The following is a 12,627-nucleotide window of genomic DNA, read 5'->3' as shown; positions in this document are numbered from 1 at the left end:
ATCATTAGTTGCATCATCCATTCTTCTCCCAATGAGTATGCTACTGCCATATTCTCCAATGTAGGCATTGGGGCTTATAGAAAGTGTGGTATATGGTATCACATGCAGGGTTGACTTCCAGAATGCCTCGAGGTTTTCGTACAGTGGAGCTAATACACGTTGTATCTCTTTAGCAATATTTCTGTCAGGGTTTGTTTGAACATCTGACAGTAATTGTCCATGCAAAAGAGCATCTCCAAACCTTCGAAATTCTTCTACCAGTAGCATCACCCCTTTGAAGTCAAATGCAACACGGTGAAGAAGAAGAACAAGCTCTGAAGTATCAGACAGAAAAATAAATTTTATCGGTCCTGTCTTTTCCAAGTCCAGGAGATCGTGGGCTTTGCTCACTATTTTAGCGGCAGATTCTCCTGTGACTATTTGTAAGCTGTCCGGAGATTTGGATTCTTCTCTTTTGACATCACCGTTCAGAAAAGCAAATGTTGTTCTTGCTATATGGTGTCTGGAGAGACACTCAGTAGCTACGTCAACCATTTGGGAAGTATCCAAAACATCTGGGAGAGACAGTACACGTGTATAAATGAATCCAGACTTGTTCAGACTTTGCTGTTCCTCTTCTAAGACATTCCTTTCAATAGAGTCCTGGATATCAGTTTGACTGATAACATTTTCATGCTCCTCTGTGTATACCTCTGTATCTGTGACGTTGAAAAGACTTTCATTAATCATACTTGCTAAGACAGACACCGGTTTTACCAGAATATCACTGGCTGTAATCTCTACACGTGTATCAGCATGAATTTGCCCAGCAACTTCCATGGCATACATTGAGTCTAGTCCTTGTTGAACTAAGGGAACCTCATCTTCAAAAGAAATTTCTTCAAGCAAAGCCTTTTTACACACTAGTGTCCTTAGATAGCTTTGTAAGCGATTCATCCTGTCTTCTGTTCCTAATAAACTTAATTCTGCCAAATCCAACTGTTGTTCACAAGAACCTTCCTCCGGTTGATTGAAAAAGGATTCCAAATAGTCATGTAGTCGGAGCATTACAATCTTCTCTTTGTCTCGCATTAGTTGCTTAGCCATCCCCTTTCGGTCAACGTTTATTACAAACATCTGCACTTTATTCAGCATCAGTGTTTGCTCTAGGCAGCTGCTTATGTCTTGTTTCTCAATCACAAGCAATCCTTACTCTCGTAAACGGTCCCGTACATACTTTGTACTATGCTGTAGAATTCCTGTGTCTAGTGGACCCCAGTTGATACTCTGACCATTCAACTCAAACCTTCTCCGCAAATGTGCAAGTCCATCCAAGAAGCCATTTCCCGCACCATAATTAGATTGACCAGCATTTCCCATTCCAGATACTACAGATGAATGCATGACAAAGAAATCCAAGCATAGGTGTGCAGTGAGGAGATGCATATTCCACACCCCAGTTACTTTTGGAGAGACCACTTTGCGAACCTTTTCTTCTGTCATATCTATTAGAGGGCTGTCATCAATAACGGCTGCACCATAGAAAATACCACGTAGTGGATATTCTGAAAATTTGGCTTTAAGCGTTGCCAAAGCAGATTCCAAAGCCTTGAAATCTGACACATCTGTTTGGATGAATGTCACCACACAACTGAATGTTTCTCTTAGAAATTGTACTTGCTCTTGTTTCTCAGGATCAGGCGCACTCCTGGAGAGAATAACTATGCACCCAGCTCCCCCTTTTGCAAGGTATGAGACGCACTCCCACCCAAGTCCCGTACGCCCACCAACAACAATGTAGGAACCACGTCTGTGGAAAGGATTGTTGATTTGTGTTCTCATGATCTTCATGTCCAGTCCATCTTCTTCTGACAAATCTAGGCATGTTGTCTGCACGAGCTCTGCTATGCTGAGAGGTGTGCAGTCACCTTGTGGGGAAAATTCCCTTGTGTGGGACACGAAGAGGTCTGGGATTTTCTTCTGATGTTTCTCAATCCAAGCAATGAGTTTAGGCACATTTTCAAGCATTGCAGAAGGAGAAAATATGTCAAATGGACGCACGATGTACACCGTTGGACTTGATATACCCGAACGGAGGAATTGGAGTGTTCTTTCTTTGTTTATTGTTTCAAATGTGATTACAGTCTCAAGTTGAGACCATTTTGAAACAAGGTTTGTGAGAATGTCAGTAGATATCGCCACAGTTGTGATTAAGGACCGGTGGGAGCAATTTTCGTCTGTAGCCATTTCTTCTGGTGTGATGAGGGCTACAGATTTGGTGCCATTACACTGTAACATGTCAGAAAGAACCTTGGAAAGAGCTTCAGTTGCCGAGGAGAACAGGATTGCTACATGTTTCAGTTTTACCACATGGCTCAAATTCCACAGGCAGTAGAGCTTGATCAATAGGCCAGGCTGGTAACACTGAAACTTAGCAATATTGATGGTGCACCGCTTTGGGAGCCTAACACTCAGTTTTATAGGTGATGGAAAGAGAGCCGCGATTTGAGGTTGCACAGATCCATTTCTAGATGCAACCCTGCCAACAAACTCAAAACACAAGATCGGGTACATATGAATGTCTCTGAAATGTTGATTATTAGCTGTGATGCTGTGTAAGCATTGTTTATGAAGTACAGCTGAAACAACCGAGATATCCATGGCATCTTTTTCAACATAATGCTGTGTGTCAGTATCTTGGACAAATGATGGTTCAACAATTTTACAGTCAATCGCTGAACACAGAAGGGCATCACCTGGGTCATGAATACTGCTGGTTCTGTAGTTTGGAGCTTCTTCAGAAATGAGTTGCATTGACAATGTGTAAATGCTGTCGTTTTGAAGCCGTATTTCTGGGTATTTGGTTGGAGGAATTGCATGAAGTCTTGCCAGAAAGTGTTTCATATTTTTCATCAATTCCCCTCTTGTACCCACAACAACTTCCACCAGTTGAATGATCAGTGTTTTGTGTTCTCGTATGATGCATCTTACCGTTGCTGTCATTGCATCATTCAGACATGCTGTAGCAGCTGCTGCATCAGTTGCAGACTTGGCTTCTGTTGCTTCTGACATGATTATCAAAGGTGTCTCTGCACGTTTGTTTGTAAGATAGAGAACTATCAACCGTAGAAAAAGGAAGCGCTTAATAAGTTCTTCTTGAATAGTGTACCCATTGTCTGTTGAAACCTCAATTGTCCGAAATAGGAAGCACACACTTGATACTCCTTCTATAGCTGATTCCAGCTCATTCTTCATCCAATCAGTTGTCAGCACATCCATGCTGAAAACGACCTGAGTGTTATCATTTACACTCACTCTTGTATCTGTGAATACAGCAATCTTTGTGTTCAGGGGATCTTCTTTGAAAGTCTGGTCCAGTCTTTTCCAGGTTGGTACAATGACGTCATAGGTGTCAGTACCTATTATCTTGATCTTGAACACTCCTACTTCAGCAAGAATTCTTCCATTCTCAGAAAGAAGCTTCATGTGAAATGAGTGGTAACGTTCAGTTGAGTGCAATCTTTGGGTGTAGGTGAACATTTCCGTCTCTAAAGCTTGATTCAGGTGTACATCCTTTAACTGAACAGGAAAGAACTGTTTATCTATTTCAGTGGATGTTGCTGCGGCTGCTTGAAGCATTCCATCAAGGATAGCTGGATGAAGAAAGGTGTGATCCATTTCTTTTCTAAGCATCTGAGGGATTTTCATTTTGACTAGTGCTTCCTCTTGTCCAGTACATGCATAGTCAATTGTGGCAAAGTTGTCACCATAGCTGAATCCAAGATGTGAAAGGTTTTGATATATATCTTCCCTGCTGATATTTTCTGAGCATCTTTTCAAAATACGCGCCATGTCTACCCTCTCCTCCGTGGGTTGCTCTTTTCTGTGATCTATCTTTCCTTGTGCATGAACAATATCATTTCCTCTCACTTGGAAGTGGGTACAGCTGTCACTCGGTGTAACGTCTACAGACATATCAGCTGGGAAACCCTTCTTCAAAATAAATGGATTTTGAAACACAACTGATACTGTTGATGCGTAGGGATTCGAAAGCTTCAGCAGACTAGTGATTCCAAATCCAGTCTCTGCATAGGTTGCTCCTGGAATAATGATAACATCCTTGATTTTATGCTCATAGATGGAACCAAAGGATGATGGATCTATGAGCATCTTCAGTCTGGTGTCTCTGGCCACTTGTATCATGAAAAGATGATGCATGGCGACAGATGCTCCTTGAGAACTATCCTCTGTTTCATTTGGGAATGCCATGACATGTTTGTGTTCGAAAGCGTGTGTTGGTTCAGGGGTTGTAAATCTGCTCATTTCACAAAGTCCAGACCAACATATGTTGCAATTCCACGCATACAGTTCACCAAGGGATTTCAAAAGGTTTTCATATTTCGAATTTGGTGTCATTGATGGCACAGTGTCTGCAGTCTGAGAAGTGCCTTGTAAGATATCTTCAATGTGTGCTTTCAGAACTGGGCGTGGTCCAATCTCTATGAAGACATTGTGGGCATTTTCTTTCATGGCAGCCTGTATACCATCCCCGAATTTGACTGGTTCTCTGACATTCTTTGCCCAGTATGTTGCTGCTCTAATATCCTCCTCTGTGAAGTTTGAATCAACGGTTGAAATGAATGGAATTGTAGGATGTTGCGTTTTCAGATTTTGTAAAACAGCATCAATTTCCTCCTTGTAAGGATCCATGTGATGGCTATGAAAGGCAGTTGTCACTTGCAGGTCTATAAGTTTCATGTCTCCATCGATTTCTGATAGCTCAACTTTAAGCTGATCAACTGCAGACGCATCACCACTTACTGTGCATGCTTTTGGGCTGTAGTAGAGACCAACAGAGATTTTGCCTTCATACTTCTCACAGTGATTTTCCACTTCTTTGGTGTCCATATTCTTCACAAGAAGCATTTTGCCACCGGCAGCCCTGGACAGGATCTTTGTCCTCTGGTAGATGACCCTCACTGCTTCATCCAGGGACAGGATCCCAGCAATGTGTGCTGCAGCCACCTCCCCCACTGACTGACCTACAACAGCTGCAGGCTTCACCCCCCACGATTCCCAGAGGTGAGCCAGTGACACCTGACAAGCAAAGATGGCAATTGGACCAAGGACTGGATCTGAGACATCATCTTCTTTCAGTCTTTGGGTGAGAGACCACCCAACAAAGCGTTTCAAAGACACGCCAATAGATTCCATGGTTCCCCGGAACCCTTTGTTTTGTTCCATCAGATCTAGACACATCCCCTTCCAGGCGGTGCCCATACCACAAAAGACGAAGACCGGTCGCAACTGTCCCTTCTTTGGTTCTGCTCTGCTCTCTGTCTTTATGAAGTCTGTTAGTTGAACTACAAGACTCGACATGTCACTTACAACAAACAGCTTTCTACATTGGAAATGTTCTCGTCTCACACATGATGTGTATGACAAGGCATGAATGTCATAGTCATGATTTTCAATGGAAAGAAACTGTTCAATGCTCTTTGTCAGAGTCTGGTGGTTAGAACCAGAAAAGCATATAACAATAGGTTTAGTACACGAATATGTGCTGTTAATTTGTCTGTTTGAAATGCTTTTCACTAAGGCATGACTATTAGCACCCCCAAACCCAAACGAATTTAGACATGCTACCTTCTGATCAGGTAACCATGGGACTGTTTTTGTTGGTACATCAAACTGAAACTTGTCAAAGTCAATCTCTTCATTGGGCATGTCGAAGTGCAGGGATGGCACGATGGTGCTGTGATTCATCATCAGCAGGACCTTGATATCGGAACCAATATATCGTCTCTTTGATTGTTGTTGTTGCAGAAAGAAATGCCCAAAAGCTTTGACTTCAACTGGATCACCGATTTTTGTGCCTGTTCCTTTTCAAGAAAAGAGAAAAAGTAAGTATGATGATTTTATGGATAAATGAGGCATACTGTCATAAAATGCGAAGTGATAAACTCAAAAATGAAATAATTTACCATGTGCCTCTATGTAGTCAATGGATGCTGGGTCGATGCCATGTTTGGTATATACATCTTGTATCAATTGTGCCTGTTGCTCGCCAGATGGTGCTGTGAGAGGTTTGGCTACATGCCCATCTTGATTCAAACCAGTTACTAACGTTCCCCAAATGTTGTCACCATCTTCCAACGCCTGAAACATAACCGTATCAATGAATTAAACTATTTTTCAATTCTGATATTCTAAACAAATATTGAAATGCAAATAATGTATGTTTGTGTGGCATTTAGAAGTCGGGAAGTCGGACATGTAACTGATGATTAGTGAGAATGGACATCGCTACGTTTCGGTGTAGATTCTAATATAATATCATCATCCATATTTTCCGCCATCAGTTAAGACGTTACAAACATGCGCAAAGGCAGGTAGACAGACAGACAGACAGACACACTTTACTTACCTCACCTTGTATATTGCATCTTAATTATTACAATTAATTATGTCGTCACATTCTGTCATGTGTCACATTTCTTATTGGTATAACAAAACCACATGACTGGGACAAAGTAAATGTTCTTCTCAATGGTTCACCTGCTTAAACGGCTTGATAATGACTATGCCGCATCCTTCCCCTCTTGTGTAGCCATCTGCATTGGCCGAGAATGCATGACATTGTCCTGTTGGGGATAACATCTGAGCTTTGCTGAGAGGTACAAACACTCCTCCAGACAGAAGTAGATTCACTCCTCCACATATCGCCATGGAGCAATCACCTGTGAAAGACAAGCAGTGAATTGGGTTATGAAGGTCGAGGAGTGTACATGAACGTCCACCTCGTTATTAAGACTAATTTGCCAATGAGATATATCTTGAGACCGCCGTCAAACCCAATATGACTATTTGATAGCACGTCAAACGTTATGACGTTACGCTCTCGGTAGTGGAGAATCAGCTGGATTTTTAGACGTCAACAGGCCAGTCTGGAAAACTACAAATGTTCCATGGCTTTTCATACAGACGATGTTTAGACAAGTGTAAACTCTATCTTTCACCTTCTTTCATAGCTAGCCCAGCTTGATGTATGGCCACGAGGGATGACGAACATGCTGTGTCTATGGTCATGGATGGTCCTCTGAGATCGAAGGCATAGGACACCCTGTTGGATACAATGCTGTTGCCTGTGCCAGTCACGGTGAAGTTGTCAACAAGATGTGGGTGTTTGTTGGCCAGCTGGGTGAAGTCATTGTTCATGCAGCCGAGGAAGACACCCACTTTCTGTCCCGCTATTTGTTGTCTGGTGATGCCAGCGTCCTCCAGCGCCATGTACGTGCACTCCAACACCTGGCGCTGCTGGGGGTCCATCTGGGCAGCTTCATGCTCATTCATCCCAAACATTTTGAAATTGAAATGAGCATAACTGCAAAGAGTGAGTGAGTCAGTGAGTATGGTTTTACGCCGATTTTAGCAATATTCCAGCAATATCACGGCGGGGGACACCAGAAATGGGCTTCACACATTGTACCCATGTCGGGAATCGAACCCGGGTCTTCGGCGTGACGAGCGAACGCTTTAACCACTAGGCTACCCGACCGCCCCCATAACTGCAAAGAGAATAGTACATATCTTTCCTAGTATTGTTTGAATAATGCATTTCAAAGAGTTGTATTTGATTTATCTCATGGAAATGAATAGAAATACAGTTGAAAGTCTTCATGCTAACAATGTGCTTGCTTGTAAACCTATTTATCAAAGATTTAAACATGCTTCCACTGTCTCGTTTCATACTGATCAGTGAATGAGTGAGTGAGTATGGTATTACGCCGATTTTAGCAAAATTCAAGCAATATCACGGCGGGGGACACCAGAAATGGGCTTCACACATTGTACCCATGTTGGGAATCGAACCCGGGTCTTCGGCGTGACGAACCAACGCTTTAACCACTAGGCTACCCGACCGCCCCTGATCAGTGAGTAAATATAAACATACTTCTTAATGAAACCTGCTCTTGGGGCATATGACTTGCCAGGGGTGCGTGGGTCTTTGTCATAGTATGCATCCTTATTCCATCGCTCATCAGTGATTTCAACGACATGGTTTTCGCCATTCACAAGGACCTGCCAGAATTCTCTGAGGCAGGAAGCACCAGGGAAACGACAACCAATGCCAATGATGGCAATTTCATCACCAGTGGTTCCCAGGTTGGTGTCTCTACTGCCTTTCCTCGACATCTCCCTTTTGAAGAATGGCTGGTTTCAGTCCCGAACACTTTGCTAAAAAACATAAACACAAAGGAAAATTGTACAGATCAGTTATGACAACTGCAAATACTTTGTTCTAAACTGGTAGAGGGTGTCCAAGGAATCAGCTACTACTAAGGAATCGACCATTTTATATTCGAGGGATGGGTAGGTGCGGCTGAGAGTTTGTCTTGTGATTAGATAATGTTTTAGCTGCAGCTACAAAACCAGATATTTGTTATATTTAAAGCTATGAACCTTAATTTCTTTTTTTCCCACCCTCATGCCCAGAAACACTATCTGCTTAACCATCTACTTAACCCCTTCGTCAGGCGAGTGACAGTAAATATATCAAGGACGGATATATGGTGACTGTACAGGCGAGTGGAAGCAAAGATATCAAGGACGGATATATGGTGACTGCACAGGCGAGTGGAAGCAAAGATATCAAGGGCGGATATATGGTGACTGCACAGTCGAGTGGCAGTAAATATATCAAGGACGGATATGTGATGACTGTACAGTCGAGTGGCAGTTAAGATATCAAGGACGGATATATGGTGACTGTACAGTCGAGTGGAAGCAAAGATATCAAGGGCGGATATATGGTGACAGTACAGGCGAGTGGCAGTAAATATATCAAGGACGGATATATGGTGACTGTACAGGCGAGTGGCAGTTAAGATATCAAGGAGGGATATATGGTGACTGAACAGTCGAGTGGCAGTTAAGATATCAAGGACGGATATATGGTGACAGTACAGGCGAGTGCCAGTAAAGATATCAAGGGCGGATATATGGTGACTGTACAGTCGAGTGGCAGTTAAGATATCAAGGACGGATATATGGTGACAGTACAGGCGAGTGCCAGTAAAGATATCAAGGGCGGATATATGGTGACTGTACAGTCGAGTGGCAGTAAAGATATCAAGGAGGGATATTTGGTGACTGTATAGTCGAGTGGCAGTAAAGATATCAAGAACGGATATATGGTGACTGTATAGTCGAGTGGCAGTAAAGATATCAAGGGCGGATATATGGTGACTGTACAGTCGAGTGGCAGTAAAGATATCAAGGAGGGATATTTGGTGACTGTATAGTCGAGTGGCAGTAAAGATATCAAGAACGGATATATGGTGACTGTATAGTCGAGTGGCAGTAAAGATATCAAGGACGGATATATGGTGACTGTACAGTCGAGTGGCAGTAAAGATATCAAGGAGGGATATATGGTGACTGTACAGTCGAGTGGCAGTAAAGATATCAAGGACGGATATATGGTGACTGTATAGTCGAGTGGCAGTAAAGATATCAAGGACGGATATATGGTGACTGTACAGTCGAGTGGCAGTAAAGATATCAAGGAGGGATATATTGTGACTGTACAGTCGAGTAGCAGTAAAGATATCAAGGACGGATATATGGTGACTGTATAGTCGAGTGGCAGTAAAGATATCAAGGGCAGATATATGTGATGACTGTACAGTCGAAAGGCAGTCAAGATATCAAGGAGGGATATATGGTGACTGTACAGGCGAGTGGCCGAAATATATCAAGGGCAGATATATGGTGACTGTACAGGCGAGTGGCAGTAAAGATATCAAGGAATGATATATTGTGACTGTACAGTCGAGTGGCAGTAAATATATCAAGGACGGATATATGGTGACTGTACAGTCGAGTGGCAGAAAGATATCAAGGGCGGATATATAGTGACTGTACAGGCGAGTGGCAGTAAAGATATCAAGGACGGATATATGGTGACTGTACAGTCGAGTGGCAGTTAAGATATCAAGGGCGGATATATGGTGACTGTATAGTCGAGTGCCAGTAAAGATATCAAGGACGGATATATGGTGACTGTACAGTCGAGTGGCAGTAAAGATATCAAGGGCGGATATATGGTGACTGTATAGTCGAGTGCCAGTAAAGATATCAAGGACGGACATATGGTGACTGTACAGTCGAGTGGCAGTAAATATATCAAGGAGGGATATGTGATGACTGTACAGTCGAGTGGCAGAAAGATATCAAGGAGGGATATGTGATGACTGTACAGTCGAGTGGCAGTAAATATATCAAGGAGGGATATATGGTGACTGTATAGTCGAGTGGCAGAAAGATATCAAGGAGGGATATATGGTGACTGTACAGTCGAGTGGAGGTAAACATATCAAGGACGGGTATATAGTGACTGTACAGTCGAGTGGCAGTTAAGATATCAAGGACGGATATATAGTGACTGTACAGTCGAGTGGAAGCAAACATATCAAGAGGAGAAATACATGTCGTCTTCGCACTTGAAACAGAATCTCGAAATGTGGCGGTGATTAATAAACGAAGCTAGCAACATTTGGCCCAAAGGTGAAAAGATCGGAGAAAGTCACCAGGTGCTTGCGAAAAGGGTAAGCATGTCAAGAATCAAGAGTAAGTGAGTGCGTTGGGTTTAACGCCGCTTTTAACAGTATTCAAGTTAAATCGCGTCGTGTCAGCTTAATGTGTGGGGGAAGCCCGAAGTGATGCATGTATCAGACGTTTACCACTTTGGTGAAATCGACCAGTATGGGTATGGCGCTGACAAACCTAGAAACATAATCGGGGCGAACCGGGATTCGAACATACAATCATAGGTTTCTGGCGGGCCCAAGGGACGCAACTCGCGGCTGCGGAGCGAATCGCGGCGCCTTACACGCCTTAGAATTTATTCCCGACCGCAGCTCTATGACCTTCGGCTGTCATATTCAGTATCTCAAAAGGCTATATATACTTTACAGTTGTTCTATGGCATAAATAATCTCAATGGACAACATTGTAAACGGTCTTTTTCAGTAGCTCAAAAGTCTATACCTTACATTGATTTATAGTATGAGAAGCATTACGTGTCGATTCCCAAATTAAAACAATATGTTAACCCAGAAATCTGTACGTAAAAGAACTTAGTGTAAAACTAACAAACAATAGAGAGATAAAAATCAACAAATGTGTTACAAAATTCACTAAGTTTACAAATCAATAAAAGTTACTGCACAACACATACAACGGCAGTACATATTAGAGTGGTAGTATAATATTCAATAACAGTATGCAAAGCGACGACAGTGGTCAGCATCTAATACAAAAATACAGTGGTGATAGCAAACGCCAGTGATAATACTATGTATCCACCTTGTGGTCTAATACAAATGCAGTGGTGATAGCAAACGTCAGTGATAATACTATATATCCACCCAGTGGTCAATGACAGTGGTCAAGTTTCCGAAAGGGAATTAGGGATGATGAGCGATCATCACATGAAAGCTGGTTCCAAAGCAATGAAATACGTGAGGGATACGTAAGTACGCTATTGTCCCCTTATATACAACGTAAGAAGCCACTTGTCATTTCTATACCGTGCCCTCACCACATAGAACTTTACTGAAAGTTTGGTACTATCACCGTCCGCGGTATAACGTACCGGAAGTTTACACACCACCCTAGCATCTACATATAGTAACTTCCTGACGATTGGTAACTGTCCAAACAATGCAGTGAGTGTCTCCCTATCGAATGGTAATAGAAACAATGCAACTCAGTTACAATCATTGTTAAACAATAAAATACACTGCCATATAACAATGGCCTCAAATCTTAAGTAAAGAATACTAATTATTATTTCATACTTCTTTAATATAAAACTTGTAAAGGAACGCTTGATGTTTGAAAACAAAGAAAGAGCGATCCTAAGTATTCTTTTGCAAATGGGTCATTGAAGGCAAAAATAAAAAAAATAGTGTTGTTAAAGTATATGCCAATATCATACTAATCAGTAAATTCCAATCTATTAACATTTACAGAGAAAAGAATGGATTAAAACACAGTGAATTTTTGACAATTTTCAAAATATTTTATTTATTTCGTAACATATTACTGAATAGAAGCTATATCGTGGTATACAACAGTATAATCAACTACATAGAAGTTACATCAAAGTATACAACAGTGTTATCAGAAAAACTGCCGTTCAGCGGCGAAATGTCTTGTGTACATAAAGGAGTTTTGACACACATACATATCTAGACTCTGTTTATTAAATTTAATGCTCATACACCTGAAAGAAATTACTTTTTAACATAAAAAGTAAAGGAATACCGAAACAATATACGTATGACATTATTCTTCAATACCATTCATCATGTAGATAACAGTTTGTTCAGAATGCAGAAAACCCTTACTGTCAAATGACGATGTCCATGTCTTGGACAAGGATGACAATCAGCTGATTTATACAGACGGGTTAGCTACGCGACAAATACACGTGGCCTCCTTGATTCCTAACAACACTTCCCGGTGTGAAACGATTGGCTAAAATTTGCATACGCCTTATACCCATATAAGTATCTCAGACATTAACAGTTGTCTTCTGGCATGTATACTTGTTTTGTTAACATCAAGTTTAGAGAGAAC

General features: G+C 41.8%; 1 protein-coding gene across 1 annotated transcript in view; it reads right to left on the bottom strand.

The window, feature by feature from the left end:
• The window catches only part of LOC124111027 (phenolphthiocerol synthesis polyketide synthase type I Pks15/1-like), a 149,451-nt gene extending 141,248 nt beyond the window's left edge, over nucleotides 1-8,203 (bottom strand). Inside the window, exons 1-5 of the mRNA XM_048383542.1 lie at nucleotides 7,934-8,203; nucleotides 6,999-7,363; nucleotides 6,538-6,719; nucleotides 5,964-6,138; nucleotides 5,776-5,861 (exon numbers count right to left, since the gene is read on the bottom strand). Coding sequence (XP_048239499.1) covers nucleotides 5,776-5,861; nucleotides 5,964-6,138; nucleotides 6,538-6,719; nucleotides 6,999-7,363; nucleotides 7,934-8,175 — 1,050 coding nt within the window. The 5' untranslated portion in view covers nucleotides 8,176-8,203. The remainder of the gene's footprint in view (nucleotides 1-5,775; nucleotides 5,862-5,963; nucleotides 6,139-6,537; nucleotides 6,720-6,998; nucleotides 7,364-7,933) is intronic.
• Nucleotides 8,204-12,627: the final 4,424 nt, after the last annotated feature.

This window comes from Haliotis rufescens, unplaced genomic scaffold (genome assembly GCF_023055435.1).
Source record: "Haliotis rufescens isolate VD_foot unplaced genomic scaffold, xgHalRufe1.0.p SCAF_5, whole genome shotgun sequence".
NCBI classification, from domain to species: domain Eukaryota; kingdom Metazoa; phylum Mollusca; class Gastropoda; order Lepetellida; family Haliotidae; genus Haliotis; species Haliotis rufescens.
This window is presented reverse-complemented; position numbering and strand designations above follow the sequence as displayed.